Source organism: Dipodomys ordii, unplaced genomic scaffold (assembly GCF_000151885.1).
Source record: "Dipodomys ordii isolate 6190 unplaced genomic scaffold, Dord_2.0 Scaffold45, whole genome shotgun sequence".
NCBI lineage: Eukaryota > Metazoa > Chordata > Mammalia > Rodentia > Heteromyidae > Dipodomys > Dipodomys ordii.
Window position 1 is genome coordinate 11,949,102 of NW_012267261.1, and position 20,152 is coordinate 11,969,253.

The following is a 20,152-nucleotide window of genomic DNA, read 5'->3' on the forward strand; positions in this document are numbered from 1 at the left end:
ATTAATAAATATACTGCAATCATAATCTTCTAGAATTAGAAACTAAACACTGTAAGATCATGTACTATCTCATAAATAGCTGTTATATCAAGAACATGAGTCTTTGGCTTCTTTTTTTTAAAAACCTAGCAAATTACAAAAAAGTAAATTGAATTTCTTTTGTGTTAAGGGTGAAGAAAAAGGTGAACTACTGCATTTTTTCCAAATTGTGACTGATTCTCTCTTTTGGCTATTGGGAGGCCATGTTCAACTCATACAGAATGGTAAGACAAAAGGTTTTAATGTAACTGGAATGATTTTAAAGTTCACTGCTAACAGTTGGATTTTTTTCTAAAAATGAATGCCTTATAAATTATATAGATAATCACAGTAAAGTGAAGCTATGTTAAAATAAGTTCACAATTAAAAACTGACTTGGATATTCCATCTTTAATTTGCATTGACAATATGAACCTTATATGAACTATTACTAAAATAAAACTTTCTTCCTAGAGTTTTCTATTTAGTAAATCTGAGATAAGTATTCATAATTTGAACAGGTTAGGAAAAATAATTTGTTTCAAAGATTATAACTTGTGTTTCAGATCTATTGTGAAAGTAGTCACTGTATACAAAGTAAATATTATACTTGTAGCCTAACCTTCTGTAATGATGTATACTGAACTTTAGGATTATTTTTATAAGATATCTCTTTTCAACTTGATAAATATATGTTTTTTCAGACTAATAAAGTGATCTTATTCATAATTATGACACAATTCCTACCTACTTAAAAATTTTATCTCACATAAATTCAACACTATAATTTCTTCAGGTAATAATACCTGAGCTGAAAATTTAATTCTGTATTTTTCCTTTAGAACAAATGCATGTACTTAAAGAGTAAAATATAACTATTATTAAGAAAAATATAATCCTTGTCCCTCAAGCCCATTCATTCCATTTCTCATTTTCCAAAGGCAACTATTTTTAATTAGTGTAAGTAATTCTTTGGGAAGTTATATCCATATTGCTGAGTGACATGCCAAAAACTTTATCTTTAAAACATTATTAATTTCTCATTTTATAACATACTGTTATAAATTCCTAATTTAAAGAAGTATTTAACCAAAAATGTAAAGTAGTAAAGACTGTGGATTCCAAATATCCCATTTTGATAAGAACTAAAACAAATATAATAATAGTTAATTTGTAGGTTTAAAGCATACATAAAGTAAATACTAAACCTCAATTAAATGCTTATAAAATTGATCAGCAAAAAATAAAAGAGCACATTGAAAACAGGATTCCAACAACTTTTTTCTTCTAAAGGGAATCACCTCCTTGAGTAAATGGCTTACTATAGGCCTGGGATAGAAAGTATACAAGTGTGCTAGTCACTGGTGGACTCATACTTGCAATACTAGCTTCCCAAAAGGCTGAGATCTGAAGATCCTGGCTTGAAGCCAGCCGAGGCAGACAAATCTTTATCTCCAGTAAGCCAGCAAAAAGACAGAAGTGGAGGTGTGGCTCATGTGGTAGAGTCCTAGTCTTGAGTGAAAAGCCAAGCAAGAGTGCGGTTCAAGCCGTGGTACTGGCAACCAAAAAGAAAAAGTATACAAATGAACCAGAAGTGTCTTAAATGGCAGATTTAAAGGAAGCAAATTGCTATAATTCTGGAAAAGTACTCAGGAGCCAACATAAGGGGGCTTCTACTAGTCAAAATTAAGAAATTTGGACAGTAATAAGGTTAATTTGGACAGTAATAATTGCAATGGACTAAAACATACCAAGTATCAACACTGGAGTCAGGAAAATTATTCATTTTGTTAACTTTAAATGAAGAAGCCAGTGTTTATCCTGCATTTACCTGAATACAGAAGAAAAGTTTTTCTATGTAAAAATCTTCAAACTAATAAAGGGCAGAGCTCTTTACCTCTTGTCAATTAACTGGTTTAAGAATTGGCCAGTCATGGGCTGGCTCAGTCCTATAATCCTAGCTATTCAGTGGGCTGAGATCTGAGGATCGCAGTTTAAAACTCAGGACAAATACAATTTCTTCAACAGAAAAATTGCAAGGGAAAGAAAACAGAAAAATAACTGAAATTGGAAAGAAATTTGAAAGGGAGTTATATTGTGTGGATCATATTTAAATCTTTATTGAAACTTAAAATTTCACAAAACAACTATAAGTTGGAACGCTTGGCTTGCTATGTGATGAAATTAAGAGATGGTTTTTGCTATGTGAAATAATGGTTATATTCTATTGTTTAGCAATTTATAAATATGGCAATATATATTGATATATTTATGGGATAAATTTGATGTCTTAGATTTGGTCCATAAAATGGAAATACATGGGGATATAAACAAAATATATTTTGTCCATAAGTTGATCATTGTTAAGACTGAGCAACTGATTCATCATACTGTTCTGTTTTTATTATTAAAAATATTTAAAGAAGGAAATAAGTGGGCATAGAGTTTTTGTTTGGAGTAGTGTAGGAGTAAGGTAGGATTTACTATTTATAGGACTTACTTGAAAAACAGAATAGAGACTGTAAACATAAGTTCTATAATTATCAAGGCAAACAGTATAAAAATAAAACAATGACATACAATAAATTAATTTTACATAAATTCTTCCGAGAGAGGAAAAAAACTTAGGTACATACCACAGGTTAATTCCAGAGTTATTAATAAACATTTTTAAGTAGACAAAAGTGGAAAATGACCCAGATGCCAGTGGCTCATGCTTGGAATTCTAGATACTTAGGAATCAAGATCTGAGGACTGTAGTTCAAAGTCAGCCCAGCCAGGCAAATCTGTGAGACTCTTACTTCCAATTAACCAGGAAAAAGATGGAAGTGGTGGTATGGCCCAAGTGGTAGAGTGCCAGCCTTGAGCTAAAAATCTCACCCAGCAAGAGCATAAGAACCTGAGTTTGAACCCCCATACCAACACCAAATAAAAAAGTAATAGAGGAAAAAAAATGTATTTATTCTAGTTATAGAAACTTTAAAAAGTATTAAAATAATACCATACAAGCCAACAAAATAGATTTTTTCTAATTTGTAAAAACATTTGAAAAAAGAGGTGTTGTGAAATATGGACTATGTAAATAGAAATAAAGAACAGGAGTTGCTATGGGAAAGATGTTCTAACAGAAGATAGAATGGGGAAAAGAGTAGTTGTTTTATAGAAGCTTGGGTAGAGTGTATAGAACCATCTTGCCAGCATATCTGATATTACTTACTTTAATCTTGTGCTTAATGACTTACTTACTTAAATCTAGAACATTATGCCTGTGTGAAAGGTATTAATTTTTGGTTTTACAGATGACAAAATGGAGGTTCTTAGATGTTACTAGATTATTAGATATTATTGAAGCATCTAAAAGCAAGTTTTGTAACTGGCTACTTGAGGCCAGAGAACTATAAACCAATAAACAATGTTTTTATCATTAGTACAATATTTCTTAAGCAAAATTTTTTTCTAGAAAACAGAATTGGATTTGGGACATGGTACTTTCAGCTTAAAGAAAAATAATAATAAATTCATAGTTTAGTATTTATAGATAATCCCTTGACTACACCTGTTCATAAAAATGGATTAACTATTTTATATGGCTACTTAAAGCTACCTACTTCTTAAATTCTTTATTTTAGAAAGTAGCCAGGAGGTTTAGCAGAAATGATCATTTTTTAAAATTTGGTTTTAAAAGAATAGAATCTACTCTATGGTGGCTTACACCTGAAAGTCTTAATGACTCAAGAAGCTGAAATTTGGAGAATCTTGGTTCAAAGACATGAAAGTACATGAGATTTTTGTCTCCAAAATAACTAGCAAAAAGCAGGGATAGAGTCATGACTCAGGTGGTAGAGCTCTGGCCAAGCAAGCAAACTGAGAAGTTCAAGGCCTTGACTTCAAATCCCAGAACTGCCAAAGAAAGGTAAAATCTCACCTTTGTTATTATAGAATGTTTACTTTAATTTTCTTTTTTAATTCTTCTTTTAGTGCTGCAAAGTGATCATTTCTTACACTTAATGCAAACTGACAATATTCAAATAGGATCTACAGTCATGAGTCTACTACAGAATATACTACAGATTAACAGGTGACTTAGTTTTAGAAAATGGTACTGCTTTTTTATTCTGATAAAAAATTTACCAATTTTTTTTCCAGTTCAAATAATTTGCAAGTGACTTGTCCATGATACTTACTGTTATGCTTGTTTCAGAAAAAGTTAATATAAAATACTGTAAAAGATGGGAGATTTATTATCAAATTGGTATGCAGAAAGAAGACTGTAGACTAAATCTTGAGCCAAGAAAAGAGAAATTAGTATAAAATCTTTAAAAAAAATAGTGAATGAGGTTCCTAGCTACTCAGGAGGCTGAGATCTGAGAATCACAGTTCAAAAGCCAGCCTGAGCAGGAAAGTCCATGTGACTTAGTATCTCCAATGAAACATCAAAAACAAAAAAGCCAGAAGCTTTTGGCTATGGCTCAAGTGGTAGAGCACCAGCCTTGAACAAAAAAGCTCAGGGATAGCACCTAGTACTGGTATGCACACACACAAAAATACCCCATACACACACACACACACACACACACACACACACACACACACACACACACACAGATGACAGTAAAAAGCAAAATAGCTGACTCACATATTTATTTAGCAAACATGTTCAGCATTGTGATAAATGCTAGGAATATAAAAGAGGTAATATCTTATCCTTTAGGTTATAAAATAAAGGCAGAATATATTGAATAATTCATTCTTTTACTTTTGTATGGATTTATTAACTAACACTACTATGTGTACAACAAGAACTACATCATCTTATCTACAAGTTGATTCAAATGTAAATCTGATCTTCAAAGAACTAAAAGTAGAGGGAAAGAAACATATAAGCATATTATGGTGTTGGGTTGCAGTGTTAAGTGTGCTCAGGTGCTTCAAAGCCAAACTGAAGGAGGATGTTTCCTAGAGAAAGTAATATCTAAGATGAAACTTTAAGGATGAGAAATTGACCAGGAAAGGAGGAGAAATCAGCAAGTCAGAGATAACAAAGACAAAAGCAGAGAGATTAAATACTTGATGTTGAGAGTGAAAACTAGACACAATTCATTGTTGCTGAGATTTAAATTTTAGTATCACAGGTAGCTAGGAAGTTCTGCAGAGAAATAATGAAAAAGTGGTCTGTATGTAAGAATAGGTAATATTGATCAAGATGCATTTTTTTTCTTGAACTGACATGGAATTGAAACCCCTCATACAACTACTGAAGGATAATAAAAAAATTAAAAACAATTAAGTTATAAAAAGAAAATTTTATATTATGGTAGACAGTGGTGATCACAGATTTTTTAAGCAGGTGAAAATAGACTGTGTTTCTATTTTTATTATTCTAGTAACTATGGAGCAAAGAAGGCATTTGTACTGCATAAAGAAAGCAATCAGAGGTTTGACAATTACTTCAATGTTACAGCACCTGTCTAGCATGCCTGACATGGATCCCTAGTATAGGATACAACTTCTTTCTTTTTTCTTTCCTTTCTTTTCTTCCCTGTTTTCCTTTCCTCCTTTTCCTTTCCTTTCCTCTCCTTTCCTCCTTCCCTTCTTCTTTTCTTCCCTCCCTCCTTCCCTTCCATTCCCCTTTCCTTCCTTCCTCCCTCCCTCCCTCCCTCCCTCCCTCCCTCCCTCCCTTCCTTCCTTCCTTCCTTTCTTCCTTCCTTCCTTCCTTCCTTGTCTTTCCTTTTGTCTTTTTTTAATGCAATTAAAGCAACCATGGCAATGCAAGGCCATCCAGATCAATCATCAAAGCATGGCCTAAAAGGGTCAAAATGTGTAGAATTTCTTAACTGTGTAGAGTTTCTACAGATACTTAACAATTTTAAGTATTTTTTTCATTGTACAATATATAAATACAGGAAATTCAGCAAAAAGGATTATGCTTTGATTTGGCTCTAAAAGGATGAGAAAAGCTCATTTGTGCCACATAAAATATTTCATCACTTTTCTAATATTGCAAAGTGACCATTTCTTACAGCTGCTGCAAACTGATGCTATACCGGTAGAATAAAGCATACTATAGTTCAATGGGTGATTTGATTTTTCACAAAAAGTATCAATTTTTTAAAAAATCTTTGATCAGCTTAAATGAGTTAGAATTCACATTATTTTACATGCAAACAAGTACAAATCATGCAAATGAGCAAGAATAGGTATTCATAAATGAGATTATTAGGATAGTTATTATAAATGTTTTATAGAATTACAAAATTTAATAGCAATCTATATGACAAAAGACCCAAACTAAACTCTGTAGGTGAAAACTATTACTATACTGGATGGTATTAGCAACAAATTAACATTACAGATTAGTGAACTTTATGACAAATCAATAGCAACTATATAAAATGAAAAGAAAAAATAAGAGGGAAACAAAGCCTATCAATGTGCTATGGGATTATACTAAGCAGTATTGCATACGTATAATCAAGACTATGTAAAAGAAGTAGTAGGGTCAGAAAAACATACTTAAGAAATAATGACTAAAATTTTTCCACAATTGATGAAAACTGTATATGTTCAAAAGGCTCATTCAAAAGGCTCATCCTAACCTCCAAAACAATAAATATGAAGGTACATCATAACCAAAGTGGTAAAACTAGTGATGTAAAAACAATAAAAATGAATAATTTAAAATGCATAATCCCAACCAGGGGCTGGTGGCTCATGCCTGTAATCCTAGCTACTCAGGAGGCTGAGATCTGAGGATCATGGTTCAAAACCAGTCCAGGCAGAAAAGTCCCCGTGAGACTCTGATTTCCAATTAACCACTCAAAAACTGGAAGTGGAGCTGTGGCTCACAAAGAGGCTCAGGGACAGCACTCAAGCCCTGAGTTCAAGCCCTACGACCAACCAAAAAAAAAAAAGCACAATCTAAAAGAAGGCAGTAAAAAAAGAGAATGAACAAAGGGCAAAGAATTAAAGAATGTATAAATAAATGAAAAGATACACCATATTGCCTGACCTTAAATCACAATCCCAAACACAAAAATCAAGGCTTTGAAATAGTCTAACTGATACTGAAAACAAAGAATTATGAGAACTGTACCTGATTTTAAAACTTCTTTATAAAAGTATAGTAATTAAAATAACATAATGTTGGCTGGCAAGGTGGCTCAGTGGTAGAGCGCTTGCCTTGCATGCATGAGGCCCTGGGTTCAATTCCTCAGCACCACATAAGCAAAAAGAAAAAAGCCGGAAGTGGCGCTGTGGCTCAAGTGGTAGAGCGCTAGCCTTGAGCTGAAGAGCTTGAGGGACAGCGCCCAGGCCCAGAGTTCAGGCCCCACGACCAGACCCAAAAACAAAACAAAATAACATAATGTTGGTACAAAGAATCCAGTAAGATAGAAAAGAGTCAGAAATAATTTCACACATATATGGAAAATAGATTTTTAATAAAAGTGTGAAGGTGATTCAGTGAGGATGGGGACAGACTTTTAAAATGCTAAAAAAAAAAAAAAAAAGCTGGGTGTTGATGGTTCATACTTATAAGCCTAGCTATTCAGTAGGCTGAGATCTGAGGATACAGTTCAAAGCCAGAGTGAGCAAGAAAGTCCTTGAGATTCTTATCTCCAAATGACAGCAAAATGCTGGATGTAGTGCTGTGGCTCAAGATTAGAGCATTATCCTTGAGCAAAAAAGCTCAGAGACAGCACCTAGGCCCAGAGTTCGAGCCCCCCTCATTGTACCAAAAAAAAAAAAAAGATGATGGGAAAAATTGGCTATCAATAATCAATATACAAAGACCTACATATAAAACCTAAACTATAAGTGGGGTATGAAGATACTGTATCTGTAACACTAATATTCAGGATGATGAGACAAGAAAATAATGAGTTCAAGGCCAGCCTATATTATCTATATAGTGAGTTCTAGAGCATCATAGACTAAAGAGTCAGATATCTTGTCTCCCCTGCCCCTCCTAAAAGCAACCCAACAATATAAAACCTATAATACAAAGCTTGTAGAAATTAGAAGCAAAAATTCCTTAAACCCTTAGGTATATCACCCAAAATTAAATTCACAAAATAATAGCAAGTACAGGATCCTAAATTCAAACATTAATGCTGTCAAATAAGACCTACAAAATAAAAAATGATTAGATTTAAGCTAGACTTCACAGCTGGGTGCCTGGCCATAGCTGTGATCATAACTACTCAAGGCTGAGATCCATAGGGTCAAGTTTCAAACCAGCCAAGGCAGGAAAGTCCTAAAAACCTCATCTTCAAAATAATCAGCAAACCATGAACTGGATGTGAGGTTCATTTGGTAGAATATCAGTTAACAAGCTGAGCAAGCATAAGCCTCTGACTTTAAACTCTAGTATGAGAAAGAAAGATCATTAAAATTCTTAAAGTATGTTCTTCACTTATTAAATACTTTAGGATATATAAAGAACTCTCAAAATTTAATAACAAATGATTTGGAAATGGGGAAAACATACCTTTCATTAAAGAAGATATATGAATTACAAGCACATGAAAAGATGTTTGTTTAGCAACATTAATCACTAAGAAAACACCACTACACACTAACCCATAACATAGCTAAAATATAACCACTAACCCAAGTGTTGCAAAACATGCAAAAGAAGTTGATCTGTTACTCATTGCTTATGGAATGTAAAGTAGTATAATCAGTGGAAAATAGTTTGGCCGTTTATTAGCAAGCTAGAAATTTACCTGTCGTATTATCTAGCCTTTCTATAGAGATGAGCTAAATGAGAAATATAAATAGATTGACAAAATAAGTAGGTTGAAAATTGAATACTGGGAAACAAACTTTTAGGTACATTTGGGGGATGGGAGCCAATGAAGGAATCTGAGAAAGAATAATAAAAAATGTAGGGGTAAAGGGATGTGAAGGGTAAACAAAGGAGGAGGCTGCAATGCTTGGTAAGAAATGTACGCATTATCCTGCCCATGCAGTTGTAACCCCTCTGTACAGTATGTTCACAAATAAAATAAAATTAAGTTAAAAAATAAAAAAAAAGAATGAGAAATGAAAAGAACAAAGTATCACAGAAGTTAGGTGGGTAGAATATTAGGTACAAATAGTTCTAGGCAAATAAGTATTTAGTGGGGTATATACATGCATGTGTGTAATTTGATATTTGGGAAAATGTATTGATGAAGTACACTTTTTAAGTGTACTTTGACAGTGAAGTATGGAGGAAGAATGCCAGATGTAGTCATATGAGAAATGAGTGGGAGGTGAGAAAGTAGAGACAGGGAGGTTTGGATTAGAAGAGAAGCAGAAAATAGTAGTGATTAGGAAGTTAGGGTGTTTAAAAGCATTTCAACTAATGTATTGCCATATAGCATAAACTCTGTATGGAATATAGAGTTAAGAAGTAATCAGATTGGAATAGCTTTATCTATGTAGGTGTGTGTGTGTGTGTGTGTGTGTGTGTGTGTGTGTGTGTGTGTGTGAATTGTGGGGCTTGAACTCAGGGTCTGGGCTTTTTCAATCAAGGTTAACACTCTATGACTTTGAGCCACAACACCATTTCCAGGTGATTAATTGGAGATAAGAGTTTTATGGACTGGTTGGCTCTGAGCCACAATCATCAGATTTCAGCCTCCTGAGGAGCTAGGATTACAGGTGTGAGCCACCAGTAAGCAGACTATGGGGGCTTTTTGTCTTTTCTTTTTTTGGTACTGGGGATTGAACCCAGGACGTTGCACTTGCTAGGCAAGCGCTTTGCCACTGAGCTACATCCCAGCCCAGATAATGAGTACATTTCTGTTTGGTTTTTTTTTTTAACTGTATTTTTTTGTCTTTTCTTTTTTTGGTACTGGGGATTGAACCCAGGACGTATGGGGGCTTTTTGAAATGAGCTTATTTTGACCTGGTATTTGAATGGTGTAATGATAAAGTACGGAAGAAAAAAGGTGAGTATCCCTGGCAAAGGGAATAGATAAGAGCCAAGAAGGGCAGAAACAGATGTTACCAAGATTCCTGTGTCTTTTGATTGAATAACCTTTAAAGTTTCTTAACACTGGTATTTTTCTATGTAGACTAGGGTACAGTCTCTTTTTTCCTTAGAAATATGTTGGCCTCTGCTAAAGTATAATTTTCAGAAAGCTAAAACCATGATTAATAGTAATATAAAATTTAACTGACTGAAAATTTTATTCAACTAATTAGTGTGTAAATTTGTAAGATGTTTGTATAAAATCAAAGAATTGAGAGAGACTTATGGAGTTGATTTGTCAAAGGAATGTAGAATATATTGTAAAGAATTTACATTAGTAATTTTTTTCTATCAAGAAATTAAAAGACCACTGTCTTATAAAGTCATAGATAGTAGCTATTAGAATTACCTTTTCTGTTCAACCAAATCATTTATAAGAATGAGACAATTTGCGTTACTCTCAAGCAAGAATGATTGGCAGGACTGGGAAGGTGGCTCAGTGGTAGAGCGCTTGCCTTGCATGCATGAGGCCCTGGGTTCCATTCCTCAGCACCACATAAGCAGGGAAAAAAAAGCCAGAAGTGGCGCTGTGGCTCAAGTGGTAGAGCGCTAGCCTTGAGCTGAAGAGCTGAGGGACAGCACCCAGGCCTAGAGTTCAAGCTCCACGACTGGACTCCCCCCCCAAAAAAAAGAGAAAAGAATGATTGGCAATATGCTCTTTCTACTGTGAAACTTAAAATATCTTACTAGTAATAGTCAAGCACAGATATACACCACTATCACATATTCATTAGGTGAGTTAGTAGTCATTCAGTTACTCCTTTTAAGTTTTTCTAAGATTTATATAATTTGTCATGACATGAAAAATACAACATCAAGTTGTTAATTTAAAAAATGCTAGGGAAGGATAAATTTGGTCTCTGTATTTCATTTAGCAATTTGCCCTGCATTGTGGCTTTGTTCTTATTGTTGCTTTAAAGCTTTTAATCACACTGACATTTGATGTATTACATATTTTCTTTACTACTGAATTTGATAGCAAGTTTCTTTGAGGAGAGAACTTGGCTGCATTGCATTTTCTGGTGACCCTTTCATGGCACAATAAGAATTGACTTAATGTGTGGGGATTTGTTATTATTGTTGTTAGTTTTGTTTTTGTTGTTGTTGTTTTATTTTTCAGAGCTGCGGACCAAACTCAGGGCCTTGCACTTGCTAGGCAAATGCTCTTCTACTGAGCTAAATCTTCAACCCCTTAATGTGTGTTTTTAAAAAGTGGTTTTCCTCTTCAATTAGGCTACACATAGACATCAAATTACTGAATCTTTTGTCAGTTTATTATGATAACTATGCACACATTGATTGCACTTTTTAAATTTTCTTCTACAGTGGTGACTTACTCAAAATAGGAGAAAAAACATTGCATTCCATTTTAGATGAGCTTATTTTCAAGCTTTTATCAACTCCCAGTCCAGTCATAAGAAGTTCTGCTACAAAACTCCTACTGTTGATGGCTGAATCCCATCAGGAAATTTTGATTTTACTGCGATTAAGTTCTTGCCACAAAGGTAGGACATAACTTTTCTTGGGATTCTCAAAAAGAAAATATTTGATGGTTTATAAAACAGACCATTGAACCTTTTAATCCTAAACCAGTCATTAAAGGTCTGTTTAAAGTTAAAAAAATACAAATTCTTGTATTTTGAAAAATTAGTAACAGAACTGAGCCAGTAAAAACCCTACTACAAAGTTACTGTTCCTAATAAAGTCTTAGTATAAGCAAGACATTTTCACATTTCAAAAGATAGCACATATATTTTGTTGATAGAATTGTGATAAATACTTGCTCCCCATCTGACAAGAATCTATATGTTAGATATGCCATAGTGTGGTAAAATGATGACCAAAGTGTTCAGTGGCCTTATGAAGACTAGCTTTAGTTGAAAAGAAAATAGAACAGCTTGAGAGGTTGATAACACTTTTGATTTTTATATTTTAATAAGTTACTCTTTAATTCCTTCACTGATAAAAAAAACAAATCTCCTTGCCTTCAAAGTCACACACATATGGAGAAAAAGTTTGAAATTTTCATTTTGTATAATAGCTTTTATATAAGAGAACATTTACTAATACAATACACTATTCTGTATACTTCAGAAGTATACAGAATATATACTTCCTGTATCTATAAATGAAGAGGATACTCTATAAATGAAGAGTATCTTCAAATGAAGAGTATCCTGTATCTATAAATGAAGAGTATCTATAAATGAAGAGGATACTCTTCATTTGAAGATACTCTTCATTTATAGATACAGGAATTAGAGACATGTAAAAATAGATCACTTGCTAAAATCAGTATATTTTATACAACTATCAAAGTTATGCTAATTTTATCCTGCCAGCCAAAGCCATATATTAATATATTTATATTCATTGTAGTCAACAAATAAGTTTCTATCTCAGTAAATATATTTAATATAAGATTAATTATATATGATGCATGCATTTAATACCTAAATATTAGAATAGTCTTTAGTCATACTTGATGATTAGGAGGCATTTTAGTAACTTACACAATTATTTGTGGACATTTTAATTTTATGTATTAGAAGTAGAGAGAGAAAATAATTGTACTCTAGTTGTGCCAGATAAATATTTTCAGCCCTGCAGTTTTACCTTAATCCTTTACCCTTTCTTTGGTATTTTTTTTATTTTTTTTGTCGGTCGTGGGGCTTGAACTCTGGGATTGGGCGCTGTCCCTGTGCTTTTGAGCTCAAGGTGAGTGCTCTACCGCTTGAGCCACAGCGCCACTTCTGGTTTTCTAGTGGTTTTTATTGGAGATAAGAATCTCACGGACTTTCCTGCCCGGGCTGGCTTTGAACCTCGATCCTCAGATCTCAGCCTCCTGAATAGCTAGGATTATAGGCGTGAGCCACTGGCACCCGGCTTGATTGGTATTTTAATATTAGAACATATCCAGGGTCTTTAATATATTTTAGTTAACTGCTTTTTTATTAAAGATGTTGTTTAGACATCTCTTTGTATCAGATTTCACAAGTGAGCATGTATGAATTTTAAGAATAGAGAATTTAATCTTTCAGTCTTTAAGAAAATGGAAATATCATGTGATACCAAGTTTTTTGTGCAGAAGATCCTTCATTCAAGGCCAATCTAGTGTAGGTAGTGGAACCCTGTCTCAAAGAAAAGAAAACATAAAATGGAAAAAAAACCAGAAAACCATATGATTAAGGTTATTGTATTCATTTTCAAATGAATTTTCAATTTCGAGCCAGACTTTTTTAACTTCAAAATTGCTGATTGGCTAAAAAAAATCATATTCTGTTGGTAATTGTTGTACATTTTGTTACTGTATTTCAGAACTCAGAAATCTATTAAATAAACAGGAAAGTGGGACAGAATTTAGTCAAGAACTTAGAGAGCTCGTTGGTCTTTTAAGTCCTAAAGTCTATCAGGAAACAGAAGAGCAGGTATTAAATTTAAAAAATAATTTGGTTGTGTTTCTTGACTGTCTTGAATCCTAAATATGCTTCTTTGTTTCTCTCAAAACCTTTAGCAAAATGTTTTGCAAGCTGGGTGCTGGTGGCTCATGCCTGTAATCCTAGCTACTCAGGAGGCTGAGATCTGAGGATCATAGTTCAGAGCCAGCCTGGGCAAGAAAGTCCATGAACCTCGTATCTCCAATTAACCATCAGAAAACCAGAAATGGTGCTGTGGCTCAAAGTGGTAGAGCACTGGCTCTACCACTCTTCAGCTCAAGGACAGAACCCAGTCCCAGAGTTCAAGCCCCATGACGGACAAAAAAAAAAAAAGAAAGAAAAGACAAAAGAAAAACTGTTTTCCAAGAAAATAAAAATACCTTTAGATTTTTCTCTTTTCCATTCAATCTATCCATGAACATAATTTCAGTTTCCCTTTTGTACCTGTTTATAGATACCACATGAATTTTTTTCACCCTCCCAAGAAATCTTCTAATATTTGTCTTCTTTTAGTTATATTAAACTTTTGTCTTAGGTGTGTGTGTGTGTGTGTGCGTGCCTGCGTGCGTGTGTGCATGCATGTGCACGCACACATGCTTGCATGTGTGTATGGCCAATACTGGGATTTGAACTCAGGGCCTTGTGCTCTTGCTTTGCTTTTTTGTTCAAGGCTAGTTTAGTACAGCGTGAGCCATGCCTGCACTCAAGGCTTTTTTTCTGGTTAATTGGAGATAAAGTCTCACAGTTTTGTCTGCCTGATCTGGTATTGAACCAGATCCTCAGATCTCAGCCTCCTGATTAGCTAGGATTCTAGGCATGAGCTTCTGGTGCTTTTTATATAGTTTTCTATCAAAAACAAAACCAAAAAAAAACCCTCTAGTCATAGCAAACTTTATTTATGGCCAACTATGGCTAGCTTTCTTGATGTATATAACTATAATGCATTTCACCTCTATAGAAGAAACTGTTACAGTGGTTCACAGCTCATTCCAATAGAATGATTCTGATTTCCAGGTGAGGAGTTAAAATAAGTATGGAAAGCAGATCTAAAATACAAGATGTTTTTATGTAAAAGGAAATGAATATATATCTAAAAACCCTAAGTCCAAAAAAGGTAATGAAAGCTTGGTACTGGTGGCATAAACTTATAATCCTAGCAACTCAAGTTTTAGGCCAGCTGGGGCAGATAAATCCAAGAGACTCATATCTCCAATTAACTGGGAAAAAAAGCAAGAAGTGGAAGGGTAGTTCAAGTGTTTGAGTGCCAGCTAGAGCCAAGTTAAGAGTATAAGGCTATGAGTTCAACACAAAAAAAAAAAGAAAGAAAGAAAAAAGAAAAGGACAGAAAAGAAAAAAAGGTTAAAAGGTTAGTCTCAAAGATGAAAAGAAGTCCATTTAGACAGGAGGATCTTTCACAAGTCTTGGACTATACACAATATACTAGAATCTTACAGGCAGTTTTGAACAGTGATCCACAAAAGGTCAATAATACATAACAAGTTTATAGTAAGTTAACTCAAAACTGATTATGAAACTAGGCAGTAGTGTTAAGTCTTTGAGAAGGAAGTGAGATTTCACAGAGAGAATTTAGAACTAACTAGACTATATGTTCTAGATATTTCCTGACACCCTTACTTCCCTCCTTTGGGAGATGAGGTGTAGAATTCTTAGACTTTTCCCATCTTTCGGCCTATAAATTTAATGTTGTCTCCTACATATCATGTTAAATATGGGAAATAAGATCAAAATGACTCAAGCCTGTAATTCTACCTACTCCATGGAGGCAGAGATTAGGGGATCTTGGTTTATTAACAGCCTAAGCCTAAAGAGATTCCCATCTTGACTAATGACTCTGCAGTGGTGTGTCTCATTCCCTATTGATAAGAGGAAGCAAATATAGAAGGATTGCAGCACAGGCCAGGCAGGCATAAAGCAAGATCTACCTTGAAAATAACAGCACAAAAAGGGCTAGATTGAGCTCAAATGGTAGAATACCAGCCTAGCAAGGGTGAAACCATGCATTTAATCTTCAGTACTGCCAATAGAGAAGAAAGAGAGAGGCAGAGACAGAGACACGGAGACAGAAAGACAGAGAGAGACAGACTGTTTGCGTTGCCCTGATATTTTCTAGAGATGTCTCTAAATTATTTCTGACATGTAATTTCAGAAGTTACATCAAGCAGCTTGTTTGATTCAAGCTTATTGGAAAGGTTTCCAGACTAGAAAGAGATTAAAGAAGCTTCCATCTGCTGTGGTTGCTTTGCAGAGGAGTTTCAGGTAAAATTTTTAAAAAATTAAAAATTTGTGATAGAAATGATTATCTGAGAGTCTTAGAGTATAGGTAAGTGAAAACCTAACTTTTTCTTTTCATTTTCCTAATACTTTACCTCTATTTCTGTTTTAATTATGCTTAATATGCTAATGAGTGCCAACAAGCCAGTAACCAGATGTACTTTCAAAGAAAAAGACATGTTAGAAGACAGGATTATGAATTGTTCAAATACACAGTCATAGTCACTTCAAATTTGTTTGTGGGAGCCAATTCATATTATTAAACTCCCAAAATCATTAGTTTTCAGAAGTGTTCTTATATATAATTATGACAGAAGCACCTATGAATATATGGAAATTAAATGTGTTGATCCAATTTTCCTGAATATGGCATAATGGATATGGCCCTTGAGATAAAACACAATTTGTCATTTATCTCTGTTTCAAGTAGAATGTAATACTTAACATATCACTCACTTTAGGAAATGACTAACACGTCCATATTTTTAGAAGTTACACACAACAATAATACTTAGCATTTATGATTTCTCATAGAGCCAAGTTTTAGTTCTCTAAAATGAAACAGGATAGTAGAGAAGTAACTTGTTCAAGAAAACTGAAACCATGCTTTTAATAACTACTGTCGTATTTCTCAGGTTAAAGCATTTAAAAATAGCTATGGGGTTTAAAATAACATTTCTGAAAGATAAATGTCCTGGAAATAATCTTTTAATGATTACCATGTTTATTATACTAATAATACATTTGAAGTATTGATAATGCAATATTAGACATTATAATCTATAACCAATTAGAAGTTAGAAACAGGTAGAGTTTTTAAGTAAATTAGAAAGGATACTCTGATTAAAGCCTGCTCTCTTTTATCTTCCATAAGTGGGTAAAAGACAAAAACACCATAATCTACATTGATTATACAACTCAAAAATTTTAGTTCTTTAGGAGAGGCAAATCTATGTTAGCTGTCATTTGGAGGCCCTTACCTACTTCATCTCTAACTTTCTGAAGAACAATAGGTATTTAGAGAAATTCTTCATGTAGCCTCTGTAGAGCTCTTCTTTTTGGCATACATGGTGCACATATATACTACACACATATACATATACACACACTTGAGGACTTTTCTACCCTTGATCAGAGAGATAAGAAAAAATATCTAAACAAATAAACCTTTAATTTTGGCCTAAGTAGAAAATCAGAGAAAACTTCCATTGTAATTTGCAAAAGAAAATTATACGGAGAAAACAATATTTGTAAAAACTTTTCATTCTCTGTTGTTTCTTTTGAAAGTTATCATTTTCATTAAAATGACTAACCTTGTTATAGCATTTTAAAATAAATCCCTCTTTAACTATAGTATCCATGAAGCCTGTCTGTTAATACCATCAAGCCAGGTACTACAGTTGTTGTCAGTTTAAGTCTAGGAAAAGGATCTAAAAGACAACATACCCTTGGTTGTGTGGAGACAGGATCTCCTATAGACCAAGTTGTCCTTGAATTTGAACTTTTTTTTTTTTTTGGATGGTGCTGCAAAGAGAACATTATTCTAAAGATTTTAAAATTCATTCTACAGAATAAAATAATGTATTCTACTTCCCATTTCTTCATGTGATCTTGTTTTTTCTTTTTCCTATGAATATCTCAAAAGTATTTTGAGTGTATTTACTGTAGATTTGGACTTGTGGCATAGTCTTCTTATATAAAGATGTAGGAAGCAACAATAACTTGGTTGGAATGGCTATGGAGAAATCTGCTGAATAAAAGCAGATTATATAGAGATGATAAAGTATCTGTGAACACATAGAATTTTGTTGTTGGTGGTGGTGGTCATGGGGCTTGAACTTGACCTGGGCACTGTCCCTCAGCCCTTCAGCTCAAGGCAAGCACTCTACCATTTGAGCCACAGCGCCACTTCTGATTTTCTGGTAGTTTATTGGAGATAAGAGTTTCACAGACTTTCCTGCCTGGGCTGACTCTGAATTGAGATCCTCAGATCTCAGTCTCCTGAGTAACTAGGATTACAGGCGTGTGCCACCAGCACCCCACTTAGAAATTTTTATAATCAGATTAAATAATTGTAAAACAGGCCAGCCTAAAAAGAAGATAAAAAGCAAGTGTAATCACACCATGCTGCAAAATCATTATTGAACTTGTACTGTTTTCAAATCATTTGTTTTTCTCTATAAGCGAAATAGTCAACATTTTTAAGCCCTTTGATGTATTTCAGACATTTATTGGGACATTTGATGCTTATATCCAGATATTTCTCCTGGAAAGTACAAAACAAATGCACATGACAATGTTTCCTCATGCCTTTAAAACCTTTTTGTCTATATTTGTTTGAATACTTATGTAATCAACATTTCATCCATTCCTTAGATGAACATATGATTTATGAAATTGTTTTTAAGGCACTTACTGTTTCCATCACAGATCTAAACGAGCAAAGATGTTATTAAAAGTGAATAGGCAGAAGGAAGAAGAAGACCTCAAATTAAGATCAAAGCTTCAAAGACAGAGAGCTATGAGACTTTCCCGAGAATTACGACTAAATATGCTTGAAATAGTTCATCCAGGTGAGTGACAATATAAACTTTACAAATTTACATCATAAAGTTATTGTAAAGTTTATATTGTAATGCTGAGTATCTTTTACTAAATAAAAGTCTTGACCTACCTGATAATTTCTTCTAAAAAATGAGAACTATTGTTCAGTTCTTTCTCTCTCTCTCTCTCTCTCTCTCTCTCTCAAATAAACCATTTTTTCTTCCTTTTTGCCAGTATTAGGGCTTGAACTAAGGACCTTGTGTTAACTCTTGGCTTTTTTGCTCAAGGCATTCTACCACTTGAGTCACACCTCCACTTCTAGCTTCTTGCTTGTTAATTAGAGATGTGAGTCTCTCAGATTTGTCTGTTGAGACTGGCTTTGAACTGCAATCCTCAGTTTTAGCTAGAATTACAAGCTCGAGCCACTGGCACCCAGCTCGGATAAACTTTATTAAAGCTTTGATGATGGTATGTAGCAGTGATATTCTAACTCCTTTCAAAGAGTATCTTTGTGTCTCTGACAGCTATCTTGAAGTTTATATTTATCTGAAAGGAAAGAAAATGGAGGCATTGCTCATAATCAAATATCAAGTCTGAATTGGAAAAAAGTTACAACTTCTTTTTATACTCAAGTCCTTTCTCTAAAGAAGCTTCATAGGGAGCCAAGCATGGTGACTCACACCTGTAGTCCCAGCTACTTGGTGGAGAAGGAGCACAGAAATAAAATTATAGTCTAGCCCAGACTAAAAGTTAATTGGACCCTACATCCAAAAACAGGCTAAGTGTTTTGATACATGCCTATGATCCAGGGTATTAAGGAGGCAGAAGTATCAGGGTCCAAAACCAGCTCAGGAAAAAGTACAAGATACTAAGACACTACCTGAAAAACAAACTAAATCAAAAAGGAATAGGGGTATGATCCAGATTATAGAGTGCTTGCCTAGCACTGATTTCAAATCTCAGTATAGGAAAAAATAATAATAAAAGAAGCAGCAGCAGTGGTGATTACATAGTCTGGGAGACTTAGTTTCTAACTCTTAGAACTATTATAAAATGATAGAATTAGAAAAATTAATAACCAATATTGAAAAATGGACTGCAAAATCATAGTCCTGATTTTAGAACTTGAGAAGATATAACAGTAAACATGTTGTAATATATGTCATCTTTTCAGGTCAAGTGGAGAAGTTCAATAAGGAACTTGAAGAGAAGTCAGCAATTATTATCCAGAAACATTGGAGAGGATACAGAGAAAGGAAGAATTTTCGCCAACAGAGGCCATCTCTTAGAGAGTATAAAGCAGCTGTTATACTTCAAAGAGCAGTGAGTCTGACTAGAAACAAAAAGTTCTGGATAAGGAAACAAAATAATGTTCAAATCTGGCTTTGCTGTTTACCTCAAAGTGTTTTGGCTTTTTTACTTTCCATCTGCATCCTGGAAGCTCATGTCTGCTCAATTTAAAAAAAGAAGTATGAGTCTATGTTGAAGTAAGCACAAACAAAGTATGAGCAAGCAGGGCATGGGTGGCACATACTTGCAATACTAATCCTAGGAGGCTGAGATCTGAAGATTGCAGTTCAAAGCTGGCCCAGGCAGAAAAGTATGTGAGTTTTATCTCCAGCTACCAAAAACCAAAAGTGGAGCTATGTGACTAGAGGACCAACTTTGATACAGGCCTTGAGTTCAAGCCTCAAGATCACACACACACACACACACACACACAAGAGCAATAGAGGACCAACCCTTGACACACACACACACACACACACACACACACACACGAGCAATAGAGGACCAACCTTGATCCAGGCCTTGAGTTCAAGCCTCAATATCAGAATGT

General features: G+C 34.2%; 1 protein-coding gene across 1 annotated transcript in view; it reads left to right on the forward strand.

The window, feature by feature from the left end:
- Window positions 1–20,152, forward strand: part of Iqcb1 (IQ motif containing B1) — a 43,036-nt gene that overhangs the window by 14,447 nt on the left and 8,437 nt on the right. Inside the window, exons 5-11 of the mRNA XM_013019332.1 lie at window positions 170–263; window positions 3,997–4,096; window positions 11,366–11,544; window positions 13,358–13,467; window positions 15,644–15,753; window positions 18,199–18,341; window positions 19,487–19,641. Coding sequence (XP_012874786.1) covers window positions 170–263; window positions 3,997–4,096; window positions 11,366–11,544; window positions 13,358–13,467; window positions 15,644–15,753; window positions 18,199–18,341; window positions 19,487–19,641 — 891 coding nt within the window. The remainder of the gene's footprint in view (window positions 1–169; window positions 264–3,996; window positions 4,097–11,365; window positions 11,545–13,357; window positions 13,468–15,643; window positions 15,754–18,198; window positions 18,342–19,486; window positions 19,642–20,152) is intronic.